The 26685-nt window shown below is 40.4% G+C and overlaps 1 protein-coding gene across 3 annotated transcripts in view; it reads right to left on the minus strand.

Moving 5' to 3' along the window:
- The window catches only part of DIAPH3 (diaphanous related formin 3), a 506099-nt gene extending 482025 nt beyond the window's left edge, over positions 1 to 24074 (minus strand). The window contains exon 1 of one of the 3 annotated variants that reach the window (XM_006927330.5): positions 23749 to 24072. In XM_006927330.5, the coding sequence (XP_006927392.4) occupies positions 23749 to 23925 (177 nt within the window). In that variant the 5' untranslated portion in view covers positions 23926 to 24072. Of the gene's footprint in view, positions 1 to 23748 lie in introns of all 3 variants that reach the window. The other 2 variants (XM_045053868.1, XM_045053865.1) reach the window with 2 other exon arrangements.
- Positions 24075 to 26685: the final 2611 nt, after the last annotated feature.

The raw sequence follows: 26685 nt of genomic DNA on the forward strand, positions 1-26685 counted from the left end.
TTTCACAAGAAAAAAACGTGTGATGAATTACTACAGAATTATAATTCAGAGGTAACTTACAAGGAAAAGGAAGAAACTCAAAGGGATCCAAGTGCAGGAAGTTTAACAGTCAGAGAGAAAGGCAAGAAGGTAAGGTCAAGTTCATTATTCCTTCTCCTCTGGAAAACACTTGCCTATCGATTCTCACCACTATCCACACCAGGATCCAAAGAAGCCAGTAGGGCAGGACCTGTGTCAAGGACCATGTCAAGAACCCATGACAGGGCTGCAGAGTGACTAACAGTAAACAGCTAGAAAACGGATCAAAAAATTTTGGCTTCTATATCCAAACAGTGAAGCCAGAATAAGTTTCACTTCAAGATTGAGCTTTCAGAAAATATAAATTACATATTTGTTTGCATGCATACAAACTGAAAGAGACTACTAAAGACTTGTTAGTATTTAAATTTTTTAATAGATCTAAGCATGAGTAACTTCCCCTAAAAACTGAAATGCCCAATCCCAGTCTACTTCAAACAGAACTGAAAGTAAAAATTAACACTAAAGTCTTATTTTAACAATGTGAAGTTATTAGCAAGTGGCACCCTTTTGTAGGATGCGTGAAAGTTATTATTAATTCAAGTTTACTGTGAAGTGGATGTCATGTCAAGGCACTACCTGTTTAGATGACACAGTTCTCAAAAGTGGAAGGGGTAGGAAGAGAGGAAATGATGGACATAACACCCTCAGATAATTCTGTGGGGTTTCAGCCTTCGTATAGTAGATAAAAAACGACAAGGTGACATCCATACTCAAAAACAGTAAAGAACTTTATTATAAAAAGTTATTATTTTTATACTGCTACTTGAGGTACTATTTATATGTCTGGTTGGCCGCAACCCTTAAAAAATGCAGTATTTGCTTTATAGCTACCAGCAATGCTCTTTACTCATTCTTCTGGTTGGGGAAAACAAGAACTATACCCATCAATCCGGCTCAAGAGTAGCATTTGAAGATATCCATACCAAGAAGGAAGTGGAAACATAAAATGGACTATTAAATGGAAGCAAATAGGAACACTTTAAAAATAACCCAATAACAACTTTTAGGATTCCATTTGTACCTACACACACACACACACACAAATTGAAACCATACCGTCTCAGACATATTAAAACATTCATACCCAATGTGATTTTGTGACTTTGTGACCTTTAGTCACAGCATCTGGTCAATGATTGTATAGGTATTGTTAATGCTTTGCAGCATGGATAAAATCAAACTGGTGATAATACCAAAATAGTTCTAGACACAGAACCATTAGTAATTGGTTAAGGTGTGGTATTAAAGCGCATCAGAGCTCCCTTCCCAAGACAAAAACCTCATTTTTCTTCCTACATTGTTCAATTTAATTCTATTTTCTCCCTAAAAAGTAAGGAACGGCTCATATAGATAGGCAACAATGTTTTCTGCTAATGACAGTTCCTAAGATGAATGGTCAAGAGGATCACTCTGGAATTGAAAAGAAAAAGTCTTTATAGGTTTTTTTTTTTTTTTTTGAATCCTATGTTCTTTTGAAGAAAAAAAAAAAGGTAGAAACACAGAACGTAGGTTGCTGTATTCACATTTAAGCAAGGCATCAAAACCTTTATTGAAGACCTTACATGCTGCCAAAAAATAGATCTAGAGCTTTCAAAGCACTCTGTGAAATGCTGTAAATATCAAGGGGTATGAAGGAATGGTCCTTCCCCCAACCAACTTAGTTTACAAGGAAGTAACAAAGACACCAGATCAACTGTGTAATACAAAACAACATACAAACCCACGGTCCACATACAGTTTAAAAAAGGTTCCAAGCTGTAGCTTGAGACTTTTAGCAAATTTTATATTTTCATTGGTTAGCATATCGGAACTAGCTGGGAGCAAAGGATCTGTCCATTCATGTCATTAGGTACAGCCACCACCAACTGTCAAGTTAACAAGCACTAATCATTGTCAAAGCCAAGTACATGCTAATCTTTAAAAATAATTTTTAGCTGTTGCAATCTAATTTAATTTACATCCTTTAACTAGGTCATTATGAGTAGCCACTAACAAGAAGAACACCTCTAAGAGCAAAGCCTCTGAATGCACTTGACTCAGACCCAATTTTCATAAACTAGACCCTCTAAGCCACCTAGTTTCCAGCTTGTTAGTGTGCACTAGAAACACACCAAGATTTTCTTTGTAAAAGATGACAAGGTCTCAGCTTCTCAAGATTCTGATTCAGCAGGTCTACGGTGGGGCTTAGGAACCCACACGAGTAAGGGGCCCGAGGGCAATGCTGTAGCCCTCCCAGGACCATGTGAGAAACCCTACTCCACACCCCGCCAGCCATGAAACACTTCCTCAGCCTGCACCCATTCGAATCTCGGGACATGCAGCTCACTTTAAAACCGGTGTCCCTGAAACAAGCTAAATGAAGGGTACAGCTAAGAAGTACAAGAAATTTTCAAAGTGAGAAACCCTAAGCTGGTACAATTAGGACAGGTTTTACTGCCATGTAGTGACAGGCACCAATTAGTACTGCTGTAAGAGAATTCAACACTCCATGGTGTGCAGGATGAATTATGACATCATTTATTCAAAGGCTTAGTTTATCTCTAAAGCTACAATAATTCACCCTCATAAGCATAGATTTAGTGAAGTATCAAAGCTTGCTCGTTAGATCAACCATGACATGACACTATCTGCTTGTCAAAATAAGACACAACAAAGTTAGACCCAAAAGGAAAAAAGGATTAGTCTTCTTTTAATCGTAAGATGCGGATAAGGTTATGGTAAAGCATTGCTCACACCTGTTTCAAATTCCAGATTCTTCCTTCCCACCAACACCTACTTTATCCTAAAGGCATTTCTGGTCCACACACCTTTGTTTGTTTTAATGTCAATGCCAATTGTAAAGACCGCAGAAATGTAAAGCATTATTACTAACCATGACACTAACCACACCTACAGAGCCTAAGGTTCATTTCCCAGGCGACTACACAACATACCTAGATGTGACAACATTCAAGGGCTCCAAAAATAATACTGAAGCTTCATAGCACCGAGGACAAGGGTAGAGCTGGCTCTTTGATAATGTCAAGAAAAGCTTTTAAGTTGACTGGCTCTTCATGTGGTCATATTTTTAGACTAAGGTGGAGACAAGTGAGAGATGTTAGGAACAGGTGAGAATGAGTAAGAGCTCTCCAGCTTCTTTTAATCTGTTCATCTATTCAAAACCATAACCCTGCCTACCTCAGAAAGACACACACCTGGCCATTGTCCCAGGCTTCTCTCATCCACCCAAGATTCCAACCTCCCTTCTCCATAATTCCTTCTTTGGGAAAGCAGAATCACGGAGGAACATTAGCTTTCAGGAGGAGACATCATTCAACCATCCACAGAAGTGAAGAAAAATCATTTCTAAGACAAGTTTTCAAAAAGGATCAAAAGGCAGCAACAGAACTGCTAGAAAACCACCACCTCTCTAGAAAAACCAATTAAATTGTTACCTGGCCCTCTCTCCTAGAGGACACATCACAGGGGCAGGGCACCTAACAAACCTTTTTTTTATTCTAACAGAACTCCAATGTTCTTTTTCCTTCAATCAATTCCTTCAACATGGAGGTAAAATTAAAGGGAAACCAGAATGGCTAATTCTAGTAAAAGAACTTTAATACCTATTTTAAGATGTTTTCTTCAGCTGTTCAAGTTCTCGTCACCTCTACTACCAGCTCAAAACCTCCTCTGCACCGGGTCCAGGAACAAACAATTCAAATACCTGAACCTCTCTACAAGTAGATTTAGTCCTAGGACACCAGAATTGAAGACCTTTTTCATCATCTGGAGAAGGCTAGAAAGTATTTCAAATATTCGCTGGAGGAAGAGTGAAAATGGTCCCAGAGCTTCCAGAATTACCTTGAAGCTTATTCAAACTACTGGGCTATTTCTGAGCATGATTCAATCTCCTAGAGGTCTTGTCCAAGGCACAAATGTAGAGTGAATATTCCTGGAGCTAATACACTACCTTGCAAGGAGGATTTTGTTTTACATTCTGGTATCACCACAAGGAAATTAAATTTGGTTGAACCTTTTTAGAGAACAATTTGGTGACACAAACCCTATGTTCACATTACTTAAACTAGAATTACTAGGTTTTATTACTAAATTAATTACATCTAGAATCTAGAGTTAGGAAATAAAACCAGAGGTTTATACACAAATACTTACCTACAGAGTTTATCTTAAATAGCTAAAAATCGTAATCAACCTAAAACTTCCCAGAATATGGGAAAGACTAAATAACTACAGTCCTGCCATACGGACTATAATGACATGTGAAAATGCTTACAATACAATGTTACATGAAAAACAAAAGTCACATTTAAAATTGCCTATCTGTGGGGCACCTGGGTGACTTGGTTGAGCACCTGACTCTTGGTTTCAGTTCAGGTCAAGATCTCACGGTTCGTGGGTTCAAGCTCCCCAACAGGCTCCACACTAACAGCACAGAGCCTGCTTTGGATTCTCTCTCCCTTTGACCCTCCCTGCTCTCACTCTAAATAAATAAATAGATAGATAAAAACAGAATTGCATGTGATGTAATTCCATTAACATTCTTATAGAAAAATATAAGTCAGGAAACATTTTTATTTTAATATAACCGGATTGTGGGGTTTGGAGCAATTCCCCCCCCCCCCCCACATTTTCCTGTATTTTCCCAGTTGTCTAGAATAGGCTTATTTATTTTATGATGACAAAAGCTTTTTACTTTAGTATGGACAGTACTTTTCACATCAAGCAGAAAATATAGATAAGTTCCTTTTCAAATAATAATGTAGTAAAAAAAGAAAATCTAAAAAATCTAATGCCATAAACACAGACTTTGTTAGGCTAGGAGTTTTTTTTTATGCATATTTTCAAATATGTCAGAATACATTAAGGGCATTATTCATTTGTTTTGTAATTCACATATATAAATTAACCAATTTCAAAAAGCTCCTTGGTCTCGTGAATTATTGATGTTGTCACCTGCTAGAGACTTAATTCCAAGAAAAATATACGAATCACTACATCACAAGCACAAATCCTTTTGACACAAATTCAATTTCTGTGGCAATAATATATTGACTTAGCTTTATTTTTCTATTTTATGACACTTATTAATGGCAGAGATAAAAGAAATCTATCATTTTTCTTTATTGTAAATGTAAATGATCTCATGCTATGTTGAGAATGTTAAGGTAAATACCACTCACCTGATAACTTTTTAATGCAAATGCGGACAGGATACCAAAATAAAATAGAACTTAAGATTTTAAGTGAAACCTAATCTCATACGCCTAACTTTCCTACTGCACAATTAGACTGCCAACATGTGCAAGACACTACGTGGAACATAAAGAGGACTCAGTCCCTGGCTTTAGAAGCTTAAAGCCAAAAAAAGCAGCAAGACGATAACCACAATACAAGACGCTGAGAGAGGTGTTCAGTGGTGACTGGAAGGAAAGGCAGTCTGTACTTGGTAATTATACAGCTTAAATACATGCTATTAACATGCAAACATAGGCATGTTCAGAGACTAAGGTCAAATAAATCTTCAGCCATGATTCAGGTAAAACTTGTAACGCAAAAAATTACTTTTCTTTCAGCATAACGGATTCCTAAGGCGTTCATTCAACAAATGCTTATTAAACATTACTGTGTTCTTGGCAAGAGGGTACACTAGTTAAGAAAACAAGGATTCCTGTCCTAAAGGAACTTTCCTTCTATTGAGGAAGAGACGGTAATAACAATAAGTAAGTTACAGAAGGTGTTAAAAGGTAACACTTGTTAGGCTAACATGAAAAGCCGTGCAAGGCGGGAGGGAGGGTTTGCAGGTTGGGGGAGCCAGGGCTTGCATAGGCCTGAGAAAGCACGGTGTTGGAGCGGAGCTGAAAGTGGACTAAGGAGATAGCGATGTGGACCCGGAGGAAAGAATTCAGAGAAAAAGAGCAGCCCTCTAGAAGGAGCACGTCTAGAGTGCTCAAGCAACACGGAACCAGCATAGCTACAGCCTCTGACTCTTATATACTTACTGCCTTGCGTTATCCAGGCAGAAGCTAACAGCCAGGATTCTAGAAGCAAACCCACCTGGATTGTAATCCAGCTCAGATACTGATCAGCTGTGTGACCCTGGGCGCTTCAACTCCCTAAGCCTCAGTTTCCTTATCTGTACCAGGAAAATAGGAAGCATCTGTCCTTCCAGGCTTGTTAAGAGCCTTCACTGAAAGGCTACATCAAGTACACAATGCGCTATACCTGGTGGTGAGGAGGCTTTAATAAATGCTAGTCCCCTTCCTTCCCACTAACACCCCCACCAGCGTCATCTTGGTTTAGGTCTCCATCATTCCAACTCAAGGCCACATCCAATAGTCTCCTCCCTCTGGGCCCTGAAATCATCCTCTAATCCACTTAAATCCATTTATAACTGACATAAATGTGTGTGTGTCCCCTCCCCAAACTGGGCACGGGCTCCTGAGTGCAGGGATTTTTTATCACGGTCATTTCACCAGCAGGTCTATTTGCCGGTGTTGGTCATACTGGGCCATTCACTTTTCAGTTGTGGAGGCCTCTCACGTGTTGTCATTTCTCTTTGGGGCTGAGAACTCAAGCAGTGGCAGCTTCCCAATGTCATGTCCAGAGCCAGCATGTTGCCTGGGCCTCAGGACACTAACAGCTAGATGGGATGAATGAGATGTGAGGTCAGCAGCCACACCGAGTAGGTATGGCACAGATAAACCTATAGTAAAGGTGGGTCACCCTTCATTATCATCAGGAAACGAGCCCACACCTTTCTCCATCCAAAGCTCTTTTGTTTACAATTCCTTTGGGTCAATGATCATTGTTTGCAGTTTGTGTTCATGTCTTTCATTTTTTTTTTTTTTTTTTTTTTTTTAACGTGCAGGGACCTTTTTTCTCTCATCTTTGAACCTCTAGACCCAGTACAGGAAACATTTTAGGTCGGTTATTTTCAACCCAACTACAAAAGAGAATCACCTGAAGAGAATCACCTCAAGAGTTTTTGTTTTCTTTTCCTGAGTAATATTCCAAACCAATTGAATCAGAATACCCAAAGGCAGGGCCTGTGGTAAGTAGCTGTAAAGCTCCCCCAGGTGACTTTAATGTGCAACCAGGGTTAAAAACCACTAACTTGGGCAAACTCTTCTGAGCTCAGTTTCCCGGTGCCAAGACTATCATCAAGGAGTCTCCAAAGACACACAGGTGTAGATATGGTAGATACTTGTGGGTTTCTCTGCCTCATGCACAGCATCCCTTCTTTATGTCGCAGGAGTAGACATTGTTCTTTGTGAGCCGGCCCTGACCACAGATGTGAGCAGAGCTCAACACTTAAATCCAGGCACAGCCAATCAAATCCTCACTCTACGAGAAAACTGGATTGGGGATTCAGAGGTGAGAATGAGGATCTGTCCCTGCATGAGCCAAGAGCATGTATACCTGGAATTGTGAGGCTCTGAGCCTGGCTGTGTGGAGACCAAAGCAACAGAAGTCGTGCCCTGCAGAGATACAACAATGGAGCAAATGCCTAGTGAGAAGCACACTAAAGCTGTATGACTCCAGGAAAGAGAGAATGAGAGAAGCTGCCAGCTTTCAGTCCTAGGGTTCAAATCCTTGTGAGGACCAGCTACACTCACCCAAGAATATACCCCTCTGTATCTTTACAACTGCCCTTTCCAATTCCAAGCTAGACATTGCATGGGGTTCTGTTTCATTAAGCCAAAAAAAAAAAAAAAAGGCTTTAACTGAGAACCCAGGACACCCTAAGAACCCCATATAATATAGCCCACCCCATCATTACTACCACCACTGATTGAGCACTCTTCAAAATTATCAATACACCCTCAGGGGTTGTAATTATGGGGATAATTAGCCACTATCCCCATCTTGGAGATCAGAAAATTAGGAGTTACAGAAGTGATTTGCCAGAGTGAAATGTGGCGGGGCTGGAAATGCAACCTTGGTCACGATGACTCCAAAACCCAGACTGCTCCCCATCCCTTTTCTCAGTGCCCCCCCCCACACACACAACAACAGGACAGCTGCTGGTATCAGCTCGAGGGAGGAGGGCTTGACGTGGAAATGAAGCAGTTTCTGAAGCACAGATATTTAAAAATGAAATGTGAACGAGAAAAATGAGCATAATTCCAAGTGGATGATTATTAAGTGTTTTAACACCAACAACAAAATGCTATCTTAAAAGTTCAGGTGGATGACGGGGCTCCTGATTGGCTCAGTCGGTTGGGCGTCGGACTTCAGCTCCGGTCATGATCTCACAGCTCGTGAGTTCGAGCCCCACCGCTCTGTGCTTACAGCTCAGAGCCTGGAGCCTGCTTCCGATTCTGTGTCTCCCTCTCTCTCTGCCCCTAACCCACTCGCATTCTGTCTCTGTCTCTCTCAAAAATAAACATTAAAAAAATTTTTTTTTTAAAGTTCAGGTGGATGAGTATAAGGAGAGCAAGGGATTGTAATTTCTGTAAACTGACTAACACGAACAAGAATGTCTATTTTGTGACGGAGTTTTCCCCTTTAGGTCCTAAAGTTGCTCACTGAAGTGTATAATAGAGATTGAGTGAATAGGGTTTTTTTTTATTATTATTTCTAACACGTAGAATTTAAGCTGTAGGATGTACTACAAGCCTTATAAACCATGCCCTCCCAATTCAGACTAAAACATAAACCACAAAAATATCCACATCCAAAAAAAACAAAAAACAAAAAACAGATCCACATCAAAAATTACACGGCAATAGCTAATCAAAGAAAATTAAGGGTTTTTTTAATGTTTATTTGTTTGAGAGAGAGAGTGAGCAGGGGAAGGGGAAAGAGAGAGAGAGAGAGAGAGAGAGAGAGAGAGAGAGAGAGAGAATCTAAAGCAGACTCCCCACTCAGTGTAGAGTCTGATGGGGTGTGGGGGGGGGGGGGGAGCTCAATCCCACGAACCACTAGATCATGACCTGAGCCAATCTCAAGAGTTGGATGCTTTACTGACTGAGTCACCCAGGTGCCCCAGAATGTTAGGTTTTTTTAATTACTGATGAAGTTTGAGCTCTTTATAATAACTAAATCACCACTAAGTTTTCTTGCATTAATTTGATTACTACTTTTTGTACTATTCTGTAAATTGTTTTGTCAATGAAAATGAGTCCAAAGGATGATTTTCATATTACAAAGTTAACTTTTAAAAACAAAAAAAGAGCACATTCCCAACTGTTACATGCAGTCCTAGTGTTATGCATAAAAGGTAGGTCATTTTACATTTCTTTTAGAAATATTAACCAAGCTGAATCTAGTTAGCATCTAAGCTAACCAGACAATATGCTACACCTGGCACAGAAAGACCTATAAAACACGGCACCTGCCCTGAAGGAGGATACAATCCAGCAGGCTGTAGAGAAAAAAAATAAATAAATAAAGAGCCTGAGTCACTTATTTCCCCTTTCTGGTAATTCAGAAAATAATTTCACAAAAGCAACTGTCCTACAAGGGCTACACATACTAAAATACACAGGTTCCTCATCTTAATGCTTTTCTTTGCACTTATCCAAAGGCATCTAGAAAGGTAAATCCTTGAATGGTACAGAGCAGCCCAATACAGCACCAAAATTTGCACTGTGTCATATCACCACACAGTGAAATTCCAGCACATAGCATTCTATGTCACAAGTTAGAGTTTGAACACACCAATTTCTGCAGGCAAGCCACAGGCTCAAGCAACTACAGCCTAAACTGCCCTTGGCAATCTTCTAGCAGTGCCAAAATTCAACACCCTCTACCAAGAGCCCAAGGATATTTGTAAAGAACTTCTAAAAGTACATCATTTCATGACAATAATCCCATAATTCAAGCACACCAATAAAACAAGTCAACAAGGATTATGGGGAAGTCCTCAGTTGATAGCCAGAGCCATGAGAAGGCACCCAATGATCCTAACAACTTAGTGCAAATTATCAAGGACTGCAGATCTTGCAAAGGTGTGAAGGTAACCCTCCCCTATTTTTCTCTTCTGTTTGAAATATAATTGACATGTAACGTGTCAATGTAAGGTGTACGAAGTGTTGATTTCATACACTTAAATATTGCAATGATTACTGCCGTGGCGTTAGCTAATACCTCTATCACAGCACATAATTGTCACTTATTTTTTGTACTGAAAACATTTAAGATGCAGTCTCTTAGCAATTTGGGGGTATATAATATAGTATTGTTGACTATAATCACTAAACGGTGCATTAAAGATCTAGAACTTACGTTTTACTTGGAAATTTGTAGTCTTTAACCTCTCCCCAATTCCCCCATCCTTCCCAATTCCCGGCCCCTGGTAACCACCATTCCTCTTTCTGTTTGTACAAGTGTGGCTTTTTTAGAGGCTACATTGTAAGTGTTATCATAGACTATCTGTCTTTCTCTTTCCAGCTTATCGCCCTAAGCATAATGTCATCAAAGTCCATCCATGCTGTCACAAAAAGTAGGATTTCCTTCTTTCTCATGGCTGAAAAATAGTCCAGTGTGTGTGTATACATATACTGCATCTTCTTTTATCCATTCATTTGTTGACACTTAGATTGCTTCCATATCTTGGCTATCGTGAATAATGCTACCATAAACATGGGAGTGAAGATATCTCTTTGAGATCTTGATTTCATTTCCTTTGGATATACATCCTGTGGGACTGCTGAATTATATAGTCCTATTTACAATTTGTTGAGGCGTCTCCACAATGTTTTCCATCGTGGCGGCTCCAATTTACAGTCCCCACAACAGGGCACAAGGGTTCCCTCTACATCCTCACCAACACTTGTTATCTCGTCTTCTTGATGACAACCATTCTATCAGGTGTGACCTCACACCCGTTTCTGTCATTGCTGATGTTGTTTTGCTCATAAACCTTTCACTAATGGTGGCATCAGAGGCTATGAAAGTACATCATCTTTGCAGAATGAGATGTGCATGTTATCCAACAGGAATAACTCGTCACATCACTGTAGGCAGTCTGACTTATAGGAGAAGACGCTGAAGACCACAGGCAGACCCTTTAAAATGAATGTAGGTCAAAGTTTGTCATTGGCCACTAGTTTACACATGGCTAGTTAATTCAAATTAAACCAAATTAAAAAGTCAGCTCATAGAGCTAGTGACTAGCAAACTGGACATAGCAGAACAGAATATTTATATCATCAAAGAAAGTTCTGAAAAAACACTGATCTAAGTAGTAGTAAAAGCTAAAGAAATGGACAAGATCATGCTGAAAGGAGGTATAAAATGGAAGATGATGATCTGAGACAGTACCTGAGAACACTAATTTAAAAGGGTGCAAAGGGCACACCTGGGTGGCTCAGCTGGTTAAGCGTCCAACTCTTGACTTAGGCTTAGGTCATTATCTCACAGTTCGTGGGATTGAGCCCCACACTGGACTTTGCACTGAGAGTGGAGCCTACTTGGGACTCTCTCTCTCCCTATCTCTCTGCCCCTCGCCTGACTATGCGCTTGCTCTCCCTCACTCTCTCTCTCAAAAATAAACATTAAAAAAAATGAAAATAAAAGGGTGCCAGGAGTGATGAGCAAAGATCAGAAGAGACAGATAATCAGCATTATCAGTGCTAATAGTGTGAAGAAGATGAAATTTGAAAAATCAGTCACCAAGTTGGCAATTGTCGATCTGCCAAAGCAATTTTAGTGGAATGAACAGAAGCAAAGGCAAGGTTGAGAAACCAATGGGAAGTGGCTTCCTTCCTCAATGAGCGCTCTCCACCCTTTGCCAATGCCATCATAATAGTAGAAAAAGGTAAGAGCTGTTTAGTACTTATGTGTTAACCCCCATTCTAACACCCTGAATCATCATATGTAATATATAACATAGGTACTAATGTTCCCATTTTATAGATGAAGAAACAAACAGAGAAAAACGTAGTAATTTTCCAAGGTCACACAGCTATCAAATACAGAGCGAGGATTCAAACTCAGGTGAATTTCAGAGCCTGAGTCCTTCAAGATTACACAAAATGGACTCCTCAATAACACTTCCCACCCGTTGGTTCACACTTCTCTTCATACCAGACTGAATATTAGCCTTTTAAAGTCAAGGAATAAATTGTAACTACCTGTGCTATACGGTATAAAGAACATTCAAATATTTACTGAACAAATGAAAAGAACTAATTGACAGAATTTGGCAACAAGGGAAGGAAGCAGAGCATCGATCATATTCAGCAGGGGAAAAGAGGTCAAGGGAAAGTTGGAGAGGAAAGCTGGTTTTGCTTCTGCTTTTTCTTTTATAATGGAAGACACTGGAACATTCTTAGAGAATGCAACCTCTAAGGAGTGAAACATACCTAATGGAACAGGACTGGGGCAAGAACGGTGGTAAAGGGATTAACCTTGAACAGGAACACAGACATTTCTTCTGTGGATATTGGAGGGGAGAGGAGGAAGAGTTGCAGATATAGAAGATTACAGGTGCAGACAGCAGGAAATTGAGCAAGTTCAAGCAAAATGTCCTTTATTTTCTCTCTGAAGAGGGTGTCAAGGTGAGTGCTAAGAGTCAGGGGTAACCATCTCTAAGATCTTTTAAGGGAACGCTGTGGAATGTTCCCGTGTGGATACAAGTGGGTATTTTACACACACACACACACACACACACAGAATATCATTAAAGGATACAAAAGAAAATAATAGAAGTCACCGTGGCCTCTGTACGGGAAAAAGCTGAATTGGTCGCCTGGGATGTAAGGAAGTCTCAGTGAATCTCACTCTGTAATCTTAAATTCGTGGGCTTTTTAAGAAGTGCACACACTACTTTTTCAGTTTAAAAAAAAACTATTTACAACAAAAAAAGGATCAGGCCCATAGTGAAGGGAAAGAGAGTGATGATAATGGTTTAGCATAAAAGTCAAGAGAAATGGAAAAGAAGGTAACCAAAGAGCTAGTTCAAAGCCAGGACTCTGGAGTTAGACTGTGTGTGCCGATATCCACCGCTCCCTATTCCCAGCTGTGGCACCTCAGGAAAGTCCCCAGAGCCCTCCTCCTGTGCCTCAGTTCCATCAGGTCCAACACAAGGGTGCTGAGAGTGCCCACTTCAAAGCAGTGAATTAGGATTAAGTGATTAAAATCGTGCCCAGCCCACTGTGAGAGCTGAATAAATGTAGCTATTGTGATGATGATGATTATTGAGCAGCTTTCAGGACCCAGCTAATCAACGGGGCCCAGAGACACTGAATGTTAGGGAATCAGTTCACATAGCTGGGAAGGTTTCCACCCTGATGCAGCGGCCCAGTGAAGACACAGAGAGCCTGTCAGGTTGCTCTAGGCTTGGAGATCTGAGGCACAGAACAAGGAAGTCAGAGGTCTTATTATTTATTTACATTCTACCCTACCTCGGCTTTGAGGAGGCAAGGAATGTGAAGGCATCCTAGTTCAAAAGGAGGTCCAGGGTTACTTTTACGGAGTGTGGCTACAGTGTGGAGCAAATGTCAGCGGGAAGCTGACAGAGAAAGAAAGAGAGGCAAGGTCATGGGGCTGGAGATCTAGATGAAACAGAAAGGGTATGGGGGGGATATGTCCAGGACCCAAACCTCCTGGTGTGTTCCCCACCACAATTAAGGTCAAGTTGGGTCTCTGGACACAAAGCAGGTGTCCAACAGGAGCGTAGGGAAAAAGGGAGGTGAGAAGCTAAAAAGAATGGTCAAAATGCTGCTGATAACTGACATCCTGTCACATGCCCTTCAAAATGACCAGCCCTAGAGAATTCAGTCCTACAGATGAGATTCCCCTACTTTGGTATCTGAGAAAAAATCAAAAGAGTAAAACTCATAATAGCTGTCATGTATTAACTGCTAGGCACTGTGCCCAAACTACTGTAACACGCATTACCTCAAGCAATCCTTACAACAATCTGTAAGTGGACATACTGTCATCATCTAATCCATTTCACAGATAGGAAAACTGAGGCACAGAAGTTAATTAATTTGCCCAAGGATACACAGCCATATTTGAATCCATTGAATCCATCCTGAGCCCTTTTTACCACCATAGGGCTCTAAAGCCACATTGCCAGGCCCCCAAAGGAGCCCAAATTGGCAGGCCCAGTTCTCCAGTGACCCAGATTTGTTTCTGGTAACGTTTACATGCCCTTGCCCACCACCACTGAAATCTTTTATAAAAAGAAATAGACATTTAGGGTATATCAATAACATTTCAATTTGAGTTAATCATGACTAGATTAATGAACCAGGTGGTGTAAGGTTACAAGAGTAGTTCTGCATAGATTTCCAATTAGCGAAGCATCATAAACCTACTGGGAGTAAGCTCAAGCCTATGCCAAGCATTACAGAGAGGAAGAGTGACTTCCAAAAGCTCACAAACACATGCATAAAGTAAATGAAAGCAGGTTCAAGATAACATATCCATAACAGCAAAATAATACCCTCAGAAGAGAGGCTGACTGGTTAGAGCATGGTGCTAATTGGAGACCATCACCTTCTACGAAGAGATGAAACTGTCACATTGAATTTCTGATTGCAGATTAAGTGCATTCTGTTTTTCATGTTCATTTCTCAGACTGTCAAATTTTTCATTAGAAATGAATTGTAATTGTCCTTATAAATTGCATTCTACCCAAGGATTTGATCCACAAAACAGTTTAATACTACAGTACAATCCATAATTAATGTCACCAATTCGTAAATCCTAGTTAAAAACTGAATGCTGCATAGTTTCATTTTAGGATGCCCAAATAAACAACCCACCTCAGAAAAATGCAGCAATTACAGGATAAACTCCCACATCCTGGGAAGATACTTTATAATAAAATAAGCCTTATAAATGCACTATTATGGATGTTACAATTAGACTAATCCATGTATCTTACTAAGAGTTTCAAGAAATTCTACATCATAACTCCAAAAGAAGCATGTACTTTTCTTTTTTAACCTCCAGAATAACCTAGAATTAGCAATAATATCCTTGGAGAGTTGAACAGGTATTTAGCCATCTTTAACCCATGAAGGTCCCTCATGAAATAAACAAAAAGCCCTGTAAGCCCTTTACCTCAAGAAAATAAAGAGCAAAGATTACAAGGAGATATTGATAGGAAGGGAGAAAACAGACATTTTAATAGGATTTATACAGTTTCATTTCTGAAGCTTATTGGAGAGTACATCGTGTTCTATATACCTCTTTTGTATGATTTTATATATATATTATTATATGAATATATATTGTATTGTAATATATTGTATTATTATATGACTACATATATATATTAGAGAGTAAACATTTCCTTTGAAGTTAAAATATATATGTGTGTGTATATATATATATATATATATACACACACACACATATATAGATATATATACATATATATATATTTTTTTTTTTTTTACCCTCAATAAATTATTTAGAAGTAAACTGTTTTGGGGCACCTGGATGGCTCAGTCAGTTAAGCATCCGACTTCGGCTCAGTCATGATCTCAGGGTTCATGAGTTGGAGCCTGCATCAGGCTTTTTGCTGACAGCAGGGATCCAGCTTTGGATCCTCTGTCCCCCTCTCTCTGCCCCTCCCCTGCTTGTGTGCTCTCTGTCTCACACATGCGCGCGCACTCTCTCTCTCTCTGAAAAATAAACATTTAAAAAAAGAGAAGTAAACTGTTATGAAGCATATTGTTAAACATCCTTCACAACTGATAAACATTTACTAGTTACTTCTAGCTCATCACTAGTGAAAAACTAAAGGTACAAAAACGTTGGCCTGGTTCAAGTACTCTAACTTCTTGACTTACATCAGCTCTTGGATTCCTGAAGCCAAGGTCTACAGTTCTCTTCACAGACTCTCCAGGTCCACTAGGCTTTTTAAATTTTGTATTTTTCCAAGATTATCTTAAACATCTGAAGTGAAAGAAGCATAATCTGGACAATCTGAATGGCCACTCTACGATCATGCTCCTTCCACCAGGCACTTCTGGTATCCACACTGCTATGTGTGTGTACTACCACAGGGCATTAGAAGAAGCCAAACAACATCAATCATGCTACATAGGTGTTCACAATCTCCTCTACATAGGAGGAATTAAGTTGTCTATAACTCCAAAATGACACTATTCAAGGAACCATGTACTTAGAGCTATGGCAAGTTAAATTTCAAGAGAAAAACGAATATAGATGCTGGTGGTCTTGGGTGCGATTCTTTCTGCCCTGTTTCAACAGTTTCATACAACTTACTAGAAAATATGTACATATGGCTATATTTTTTTTAGATTTATATATATATTTTTAATCATAAACAAGTTTATAAGAGTTCACCATTTCACTCAGAGCCTCAAGTTAAGATCTTGTGAAAGAGACAGTGATGTCAGATGACAGGTCTCTACCCAGTGTGGGGCTGAGTCTTTGGATTTATCACTGTACTTTGCTTCCTCAGCCTCTGGGATTCCATTTCCATCCAAGACTCTAGCAGGCAAAAAGGAAAACAGCAAGCCATACACATATCTTTCCACTATTAAATCCAACACTGATGACTTAATTTCAGCGAAACATCATCATCAATCACATTAAATTAATGTTGTTGTTCATTTGAATTTTATTGGTTTTATAGTTTTGTTTTTGGTTTTATATGTAAATCTGTTTGAGTTTTATAGTTGTAAAAGCGCCATAAGCATAAGGAGTTATATTTTTAGTTTTATATCTATACATATATAAGCAACATTATTTTTATTATCATTCAAGTCCACATTGGAGTAGCACAAGGATTTTTTTCTAAGTTTGAGGTTGTTTCCTTTGTAGGTTTCTTTTCTAAGTTTCATCTGCACGCAGATGTCAGAGTTTCATGATCCGCATTTTACACATAAAACCATAACCCCCTCCCCTCCGAAAGCTTCAGCAATTTGCTCTGACCATCCAGCCATCACAATCAGAAGTCTGCATCAACCCGAATGGCACCTGGCATGCCGGGATAAGAACTGAGAATGGGACGACTCCGCCTCCACCACACTATGAGGAAAAAGCCTGACCCCGTTAGGAGTTTCCAGCATAGGAAAGTAATTCAAATATGCAGCATAATATCCCCAACGCCCTACGATCTAGAAAAAGATTGTACTACTGCTAGTAATACTAACGATGACAGCAGCAACAATCCTATAAACGGCAAATATTTACGTAGCAGTTACAATGAGCCAGGTACTATTCTAGGTCCATCAGGCAGTAACCTTTAATCTTCCCAACAATCCCATTTTGCACCTGAGGCGACGGAGGCATGGAGAGAAGTAACTTGCCCAAGTAATGCATCATATAGCTAGGATTCAAACTCTAAAAGCGGTCCGGGTCCCTGCTCATAAATGCTATTCACGGTGCCTTTTCTATAAAAAGCTGTACAAAAGGATAGCAGTGGATCTTTTTGAAGAATCAAATCTATGACAAGCATTTCCGAACAGTTTTCATTAATTAGCTAGTAACTGAAATATTCCAGCACCAAAACTTAACTTATTGAAACTCTCAAATCCTCCCCTAAGTTAATAACGATTATTTGATTTGCTATTTGAGAAAATTACTCCCGACGGGAAGGTATTTCAATGCCACCCTGCTGCTACTGCGAGAAAAGTTACCTTTGTAGATCCTGTTCAAAGAAAGCTCATGCTTTGATCCTTAATATCCCATGAAGTAAAAGGTTACGCTTAATCTATATTTTATAGACCTAAAAGTCAAATTAGTTTCTGGGATAAACAAGCAGAGTGTGACAGTAAGCATATTCTGTGGCGTTCACGACATGCCTAGCTTGGAGGATACTATGTGCTGAGTTAAAGACAATTACATTCGGATAATACATAGCAGTTTTGTCTTGTATTATTCTGCAAGCATAAACAAGTTATACACATGTTAATTTACATTCTATATAAAAAGCCAATTTTAAATCCAATTTATAAGGCAATAAATATATAAAGATTCTAGGACACAGCAATAAAGTTATGCCATAAAGTAGAGTTAATTCACGACAACAATAATAAAAGCATGACAAATTTTAGCATTCTACCAACTGCACAAAGGTGTTTCAGGTAACATCTGTTCAGAAGCAATTGCTACAAGACAGACTAGATGAGATGCAAGGTTCCACAGTGTAATAAATGTATGTCAGTTTGCTTGCTTCGTAATTAAAGACATGAGTCTTTGAAAAAAAGCAATTAAGCCTTGCTCTAAATCTGAGACAATTATCCCTACTCCCACCCCTTTTTACCCACCAAAAAAAAAAAAAAAAAAAAAAAAAAAGATCCAGAGTGATCCAGAAGTAATAACTACCATATATCATCTATTTTCAGCAGCTAAACATACTCCCAAAAGCCACTTTATATATTTTGGTAGCTTTTGATAAATTATATATTAACCAACAGAGAAAACTTCTTTTCCTCTGTCAGGAAAAAAACAAAAGCCTGGGACAATTCAGGCAATTTACTTAAAAGACTGGCCTGAAGAAAATAAATGATCTTACCTTATGAAGGTTTCAGTGTCAGATGGGTTAGTTGGAATCTTGATATAACACTCAAGTGCCCAAATAAGAACACTGCCTCCGATTCTGACAATTTAACTCTAATACAACTGAAAGTATCACTTTAGCTGAGGACACAATGAAGAAATAAATTCAAAAGGCACACAAAAATAATTCCACATTTTTCTCAGCTTTCTAGCAACTTCGAAAATGAGGCAGCAGAACAAGTTGGAATCAAGTTCTAGCTGCTGTTCCAGAGGACCAAACTGTTATCTTATATCCCCCCAAATCACGGTCCAAAAGAAAATGTTACCAAAAGGAAGACATTTAGGTGAATCTGACAGTTCTCCTAAAATACACATGGATGAACTGGTAAACCAAACCTTCTAACATGGTCACCCTCATAACTACACCTGTTGTGTTCATTTCCTGTGGCTGCCAAAACAAATTCCTACAAACTTAATGGCTCAGAACAAAAATGTATTCTCTCAGTGCTGGAAGCCTGAAGTCAGAAATCAGTTTCACTGGGCTCCAACCAAGGTGTTAGCAGTCCCGCTCTCCCTCGGAAGCTCTAGAGGAAACCAATTCTTTTCTTCCTCTGGTTTCTTAGGGCTGACAGCATTCTCTGGCTTGTGGCTGCACCACTAACCTCTGCCTTTGAGTCACATGACATTCTCCTCTTCTATAGTCAAATTTCCCCCTGCCTCCCTCTTACAAGGACACCTATGTTTGTTTGCATGTAGGGCCCAGCCCGGTAATCCAGAGTCATCTCCCCATTTTAAAACCCTTAATTTAAAAATCTTTTTGTTGCAATGGCAGGCAACATTCACAGGTTTCAGGGATTAAGACCTGGTTATCTTCTATGGGGGGGGGGGGGGGGGTGTCAGTTTTCAGCCTGCCACAGCTGCCTCCAAACGAACCCAAAGCCAAGAGGTGGCCATGCACTAATCCCATCATGCCTACTCCAATTTCAGTTGCCCCTCCTCCAATAGTTCTCCCACTGGATTCCTCCTGCCACCTCACAACCTGCCTGTGATCAGGAAATCACTAATTCTGTACTCATTAAAGGTATTACTATTTTTAATGGCTCTTGAGTGAGACAAGTAGTAAAGGTTAAAATTCCCAACAGCACAGAAGAGCAATACAGGACAGTGACTAAGAATGTAGGAGACAGCTTGCCAAGGTTCAAATCCTGTCCTCAGCAACAGGCAGTTGTGTGACCTCAGGCAATTCAACCTCTGTATTTTGCTTTTTCCATCCAGCAAACAAGACTAATAATACCATATACCTCATAGGGTTGTTGTAAGGGTTAAAGGAGTTGATATACACATATATGGCATACACACACACACACACACACACACACACATATATGGTACCTGGAACAGAGCTTCGTTCATTTATTAAAGTAACTGTTACTAGTAATGATGTCCAAAATGGTAGACACATATATATTACTGAACAGGGTGAAATATCTCTCACAACCAAAATTGAAGGTACAGTAATGACATAATTAAACAATAATGAACAATCTGTTCAATGGAAAGTATAAGATTAGATGCAAGATTTACACCAAAGTCTGTGACAACTTTTAAAGGATATTCCTAATTAAAAAGAAGAGTCACTCTGCCAACTGGGACCACCAAACATACAGGCCTCCTGTCAAAACATTGACCCACGGCTTCTCCGGAAGCCACACATCCTGCTCTCAACACAGATATGGGGGCCACCACTTTGTGCACTGTGTGTTGGTAAGAGTAGGACTGAAGCGCCCAGCATCAAGTAGGGCAACTGTTTTGTTCTGTTCTACAAGGGAAACAGGACTCAGGCTCAGGTACTATGAGTGTGACCTACGGCAGGACAAAACTTCATGATCCTACTGAACTCTATCTACCTTCGCAAAGCCTTCATCCAGGTACCTGCCTTGGCCTGCCAATCTCCTATGGTTTCATCCTGTCCCCGGTTACTAGCCTCAGCATCTCAATACTCACTGCTTGCCATATTTTCTACTGAAATCAAGTCGGTTAGTTCACAAGCAGCCCCAAAGTAGTGGATTTCTTGTGTGGCCAAACTGTCCTACACTCACAACAGATGAATTTCTGTTTACACAGATCTATAGGGAGAAATTCTATACTACAAACTTGTATACACAAGGCAACAGTACCTTGAGACTCACGACTAAACACACAGTAGAAAACAAGGACTGGTCTGCTTTACCAGGGCTTAAAGTAAACCAAGATTTCAGTGGGCCCCAGAGCTCATGCCTTCCAACCCAAGAACAGAGCAAGTGGCCAATTTACCACTCAGTTCTACTACCAGCTTGCAGCTTTGTGGAATGTGCTAAACACCTATATTATCGCCTTTCCTGTCGTATCACCAAACTCTGTTGCTTGTTCCAGTCAAAAACAGCTGCCCCCAACAACTCAAGCAAAAGCCAAGAAGTGCCTTGACATCTAGTAGTACAGCAAACTGAACTACAGAACAATCACTTGTAGAGGCATTGCAAAGATATCGTGAGGAAGGGATGGTCTCTATCCTCAAAACAAGAGTTACTAGGGTGAGACTGATAACAGGTGTGAAATAGGTTGACTGGGAAGAGCTACTCAGAAGGCAGCCTTCAGCCTGGCATACTGAGACACAGGCCAGGAACAGAGTTAGAGTTGTTAAAGCCCCCTAAGAGTCCTACTTCAGGTAGAGGTGATCCCAAATCAGTGGCACTCTGAGAAAAGCATCGCCCATAATGCCTCTTGGAAGATAGGCTAAGATAAAGCAATGAGCTTACAAGCATGGGAAGAGAGAGTAGTAAACCATCAGGTGCAATCAATGTAGATAGTCCAAAAAGTGCACATAACAGAACGATCAAATAAAGAATAAAAAGAGTCACATAGCAAATGACTTTGATCAACACAGCGGTTAGAAGCTCCAGTCTTCACACAGCCAAAAATTCATGTATAACTTATGACTCCCCAAAAACTTAACTACCAATAGCCTTCTGTTGACTGGAAGCCTTACTGATAACCAATTAAGGCATATTTCATATATTATCTACTGTATTCCTACAACAAAGCTAGAGAAAAGAAAATGTTATTAAGAAAATAGCAAGAAAAAACAGATTTACAGTACTGCACTGTAATAAATCCATGCATTAAGTTAACCTGTGCAGTTTAAACCCATGTTGTTCAACAGGCAACTGTAATTGCTAAACTTAAATATTCCAAGCAAGTTAAATTAAATATCCAAGCAAGTTAAATATTCCAAGCAAGTTATCTCTGATAACAGCATTAGTGAAATGGAAAATATAGCTAAAGAAACTATAAGTATCTAAATTAGTTTCAGGGATTACAAACAGTCCAAATTACCTCTAAATTAATTATGAAGACATGATTCGAATCAGACTCCTATCTAAAAACAAACACTGGGTGCATCTGGGTGGCTCAGCACAGAGCCTGCTTTGGATCCTCTGTCCCCCTCTCACTCACGTGCTCTCTCTCCCTCTCAAAAATAAATAAACATTAAAAAAAATAAAAAATAAAAATAAACACTGTATTTTTAGATATGTTTATTAACTTTAAAGCTTCAAAGTATTGCTTTTAGAGGTCTTTTCATCTTTACAATAACCCTTTTAGCATACTTAAGAGTGGCACCTGGGTGGCTCAGTCAGTTAAGGGTCTGACTTTGGCTCAGGTCATGATCTCATTGTATTTGAGTTCGAGCTGCGAGCTGCGTGGACAGCTTGGAGCCTACTTCAGATTTTGTGTCTCCTCCTCTTTCCCCTCCCCGCTCACGCTCTGTCTCTCTCTCAAAAATAAATAAAAATTAAAAAAATATAAAAACAACATACTTAAGAAATGAAAAACTAGAGCTAGAGAAGAGCTAGAATCCAAATCATGTAGATACATCCTTCAATGAAACTAAACCTAAATATTAATTATTTCACTTCTGTTTTCATAACCGCCTTGCTGGAAGTCACAGAAAATCCAAACGAAAATTCAAAATACCTCATGTATTCTGGAGCATAGAAGAAACAAAATGGAATGACATCATTAACCCAAACAAAAGACTCTAAAAGGAAGAAAAGTCATTGCCCCAGGATTCTTCTCATATTGGCTAGAATCCTGCCTCGCCAATTTAACTCTATCCTATTTGTTCCTCAACTCTACCAACAAAACAATCAACAACATAGTTGACCCTCCTGCAAATTCTGCCAGTCCTATGGCCCTCTTGCTACTTAATTTAGAAAAATTAATCCATGTTGTCCCTCATTTTCAGTATTCTGATACATCTCATAGCTCTGCTCCCAGTTTTATTCAACCGTTACTTTTAATTGTTAGCAACTCACTCCTGCTCCACAAATGTCTATTCCCTTAAGGTATGTATCCTGACTTAAATTCCTAACGAGATTTATTTGTTCACAGAAGGCACATGCTGTGTTGTATAACTGTGCCCAAAACTGAAAAAGTTATATTCCATAACTCCATATTCCTAATTAAATGGAGGGGTCAAATATTAAATTTTCAATTGTTAGATTTATCCCAAATCTATTAACCTTCTGTGATTTATTTACACACATTTTTACAAAGCAGTCATCACTGCCTATTCTTTCACTAGTGGACACCAACAAAAAGATTCACAAACCGCTGATCATGACATCTCCCTTGGGTGTTAAAGTAAGAGAAGCAACCAGAATAGCGAGTTTCTTTCCAATATAAACAAAACATTCCTCAGCAGTGACTACATAGCCCGCCAAGTTTTAAAACCTGTTGTTTCTCCTTGGAAAATTACAGCAGAAAAAGAAATACTACCCCCTAAAAGTTCACTTTGCTATGTCTCATACCCTCGGAAGCCAGAAGGGTGGGGAGAAGTTCGACTCAAAAAAATGCAAGGTTCACCTAGGTGACGTCAATACATTCACATTTGAACTGCTTTTCACGTCAGCCAGAACAAATGTGGGGCAACACAGTGACCAGTGAGTGTATTTGGCAGTGGGTCCAAACAGAACTGGACCCTGTCGTCGTAAATCTATTAGGAGACTGGAAGCTCTAGCAATCTAGAACAAAATGTAGCCCCCGACCCATTCCCGTTTACACCGTGGACCCACCCACCCACTCGGCTGTCGGCCAAGTCAGAGTTTCATGAAATTGAAGGATCCTGGGACCTGAGCCGCAGCCCTTCGGCCCTGCAGGAGCTGCCCCACCAAAGCTCCAGGCGAAACTTACAAACTTGGGGCGTTTCTCTCCAGGTTCCTCCGCGCCGCTGGGCGGAGGGTGCTGAGGACCCTTCCGGCCCGGCATCTTGCTTTCCCGGCAGCTACGGAGCGAGGCTGAGGAGGGATAGGGGGTTCCGGCGGCCGAGCCCTGCTTCGGGTGGTGCAGCCGAGGCCGGTGCCGATCCATCTTTCTGCGCAGCTCTCGGGGACGGAAAGAAGGCGGCTGAAATGCAAGCCACAAGCCGTGAGCGCGGGAATGTGTGGTGGTTTAGCCTTCCCGGTTCCGCCACCAGCCGTGCCGGCCCAGCTCAGCCCAACTGCTGCTGCCGGGGCCGCCGCCAATACATCCGAAAACTCCCGCCACGGCTGACGGCTCGGGACCCGCCAATCCCGCGCCGCTTCGTCAAAGACATTCCCGGGATCCGCCTTTTCCGGGCCGAACGAAACATGATTGGCTGTGCCGCCCGTTCATTTCGCCACTCAACCGTGGCAGCTACCTTCAGGGCAAGGGCGGGATTAAGTCGCGAAAGCGCGGAAAACCTATTAGGAAGTTACCTGTCTGCGTTTATTTGGAATTTGGAGAACCGGCTCCTGCTAAACTGAAAGGCAAGCGAGACCCTCTGCACCACCATTCGAGCAGCGTTGGAATGTGAAATCATCTGCTAACCCTCTCTTGCCCCACTCGGGACGCCCTGGTGCGATGGCCATTGGGAAAAGTAGTTCTAGGATCTGCCCTTGAAAGGCAGGTGAGAACAACAGCAATCAGAAGGCCCCAAGAGTATGTTGCCTGGATGTACCGAGCTCCTGCTGAGTACCCAAGTGCTGAGAGCCCTATCTGGAGTGGTAGAGGAGCCCACTAAAAATCAGAAAGGTCTAGGCCAAGTCCTTAAGGAGCTCACATCTGTGCTTCACAAACCCTTACACAAATAACAAAATAATACAAATGTATAGCAGTTGTTTTAAAGGCTCATTGAGAACAAAGAGGGGGAATATTAAATCTGAAGGAGCAGAGCTGGAAAGGCTTAAGTAAGAGTCCATGGATTTTCACTAGGCAGACAAGAGTGGCAAGACATCAGATGTGAGGCATTCAGAGCTGGAAGCAAGGCCAAGAGCACTCAAGAGCATAGAGCCGAAAACTTCAAGAGCCTACAGTGAAGGGCCAGTGAAGAGCCTTGAGCTGAAACCATGCGAGAGAGTTTGCTATGTATACCGAAGGGCAAGCCTCGAGGTTAAAGGAGTTTTCCCACACATCACTGTGTTTTTCCCCCTTTTAAAGTCATCTTTTCCTTTGAACTCTTGCCTTAAGTTATCCAACTTCTGACTACAGAGAGGTGGTGTGGGCCAAGACTGGTAAACATGCAGTACTGATTTGGGGACAAGAAACAAGTAACTGGGAAGATTGGCACAGAGGTTCAGAAGAGGGACCTTACTAGCAAGTAAGCTCTCAGGCTATAGTCATTGGGTTTTCTTTTGTTTTTTAATGTCTATTTGTTTTTACTCTACCAGACTTTCTGTGCCAGTCTCCATCTTCAAAGAGCACCTAATCTTTAGGGGGAAATCCAGGAGAACAGCAGGGTCCAGAGAACTGAAGTAATTCATGAGGTCTTAATGACCACTAGACCCAGGTGCAGGTTTTATCCCTGTCATTTACGAGCTATCTGATGTAGATGACATTAAACTTTCTTTCTTTGCCTTCCCATCTGCAAAAGGGAATAATAATAATAATAATAATAATAATAATAATAATAATAGCTAACAGGCTTAAATGAGATAGAAATGTCTGTGAAAGCATCTCCCACCAAAGACCACCAGGAGAAAGACCTGTAGTTGAACAAGTGGAGTTGTTCAGAGATATCTATGAGATAAGGGCACTGTGCCTTGAAGAGAGACAAAAAAAGACCCAAAACCACTTGCAATTTTATCTATGCACAAACAACAGCAAGGTCAAGTGCCCTTATCTGATTTTGGTGTTCTGTGAGATTGTTTATGTCCAGAAGGGAACAACATGGCTTAGCTGTGAGTGTCAGGCTGGCTTTTAAAAACATTGAGCCCTTGCTGTAAGTGTCAGACTAGTTACCTGATGTGAAGGACTGCTCTTTTCTTTCTCAAGTCCTTGGCATGTAGAAGAGTACTATGTCTAAATAAACAGAAGTTATTATAATTAATTTTCAGGTTTCACATAGATCACTCTGGAATTTTTCTCAGAAATCAATTGCAACTGCAATGTCTCTGTGAAAATGCTTTTCTCTACGTTTTACATTTTTAAAAATACATTTTTAACTTGTTTATTACTTAAACTTCACAGTAGCATGCACTGCTCCCCATTCTGACACCCCCACAAGAAGATGATACATCCCACTGAGCAACAGTTTTGGACAAGCTCCTTGTGCCAGGCTCGGTGCACAGGGCTGGGACTAAATTTATGGAGACAATAGGCAGGACTCCAGAAGCTTGGAATCCAAAAATGTGTGTCTTTCCTTTATCATTTCTGCTCAGTCTCAAATCCAGACAATTACTATTGCAATTGTTGGGACAATTCACTCTTCATGACTATCTAAGAGAGAAAGGTGTGAAAAGTTGAGGGAAGGGATGGATCATTCTCAGTCTATTTTTTTTTTTTTAATGACAATTGTATGAGGTACCGTTTTACCCTTATCAGATTGGTAAATAGTACAAAGTCTCTTGGCACCAAGTTTTGGCCAAAATTTATGGATTCCTACAAAGATGACGAGTGCAAAACTGGTACAGCCACTTTGGACAGCAACTTGGTGACACCTAGTAAACGTGAACTGAACTTCCATGTATCTGTGACCCTGCACTTCCTCGTCTACATGGGTCCCTGCAGAAGCCCAAAGATGCCCATACAAAGATACTTCTTGAACACTATTTAACCATCCTGCAGTCATGGAAAGAATAAAACACACAGAGGTTTATTATACGGTAGAAT

This window comes from Felis catus, chromosome A1 (genome assembly GCF_018350175.1).
Source record: "Felis catus isolate Fca126 chromosome A1, F.catus_Fca126_mat1.0, whole genome shotgun sequence".
NCBI classification, from domain to species: Eukaryota; Metazoa; Chordata; class Mammalia; order Carnivora; family Felidae; genus Felis; species Felis catus.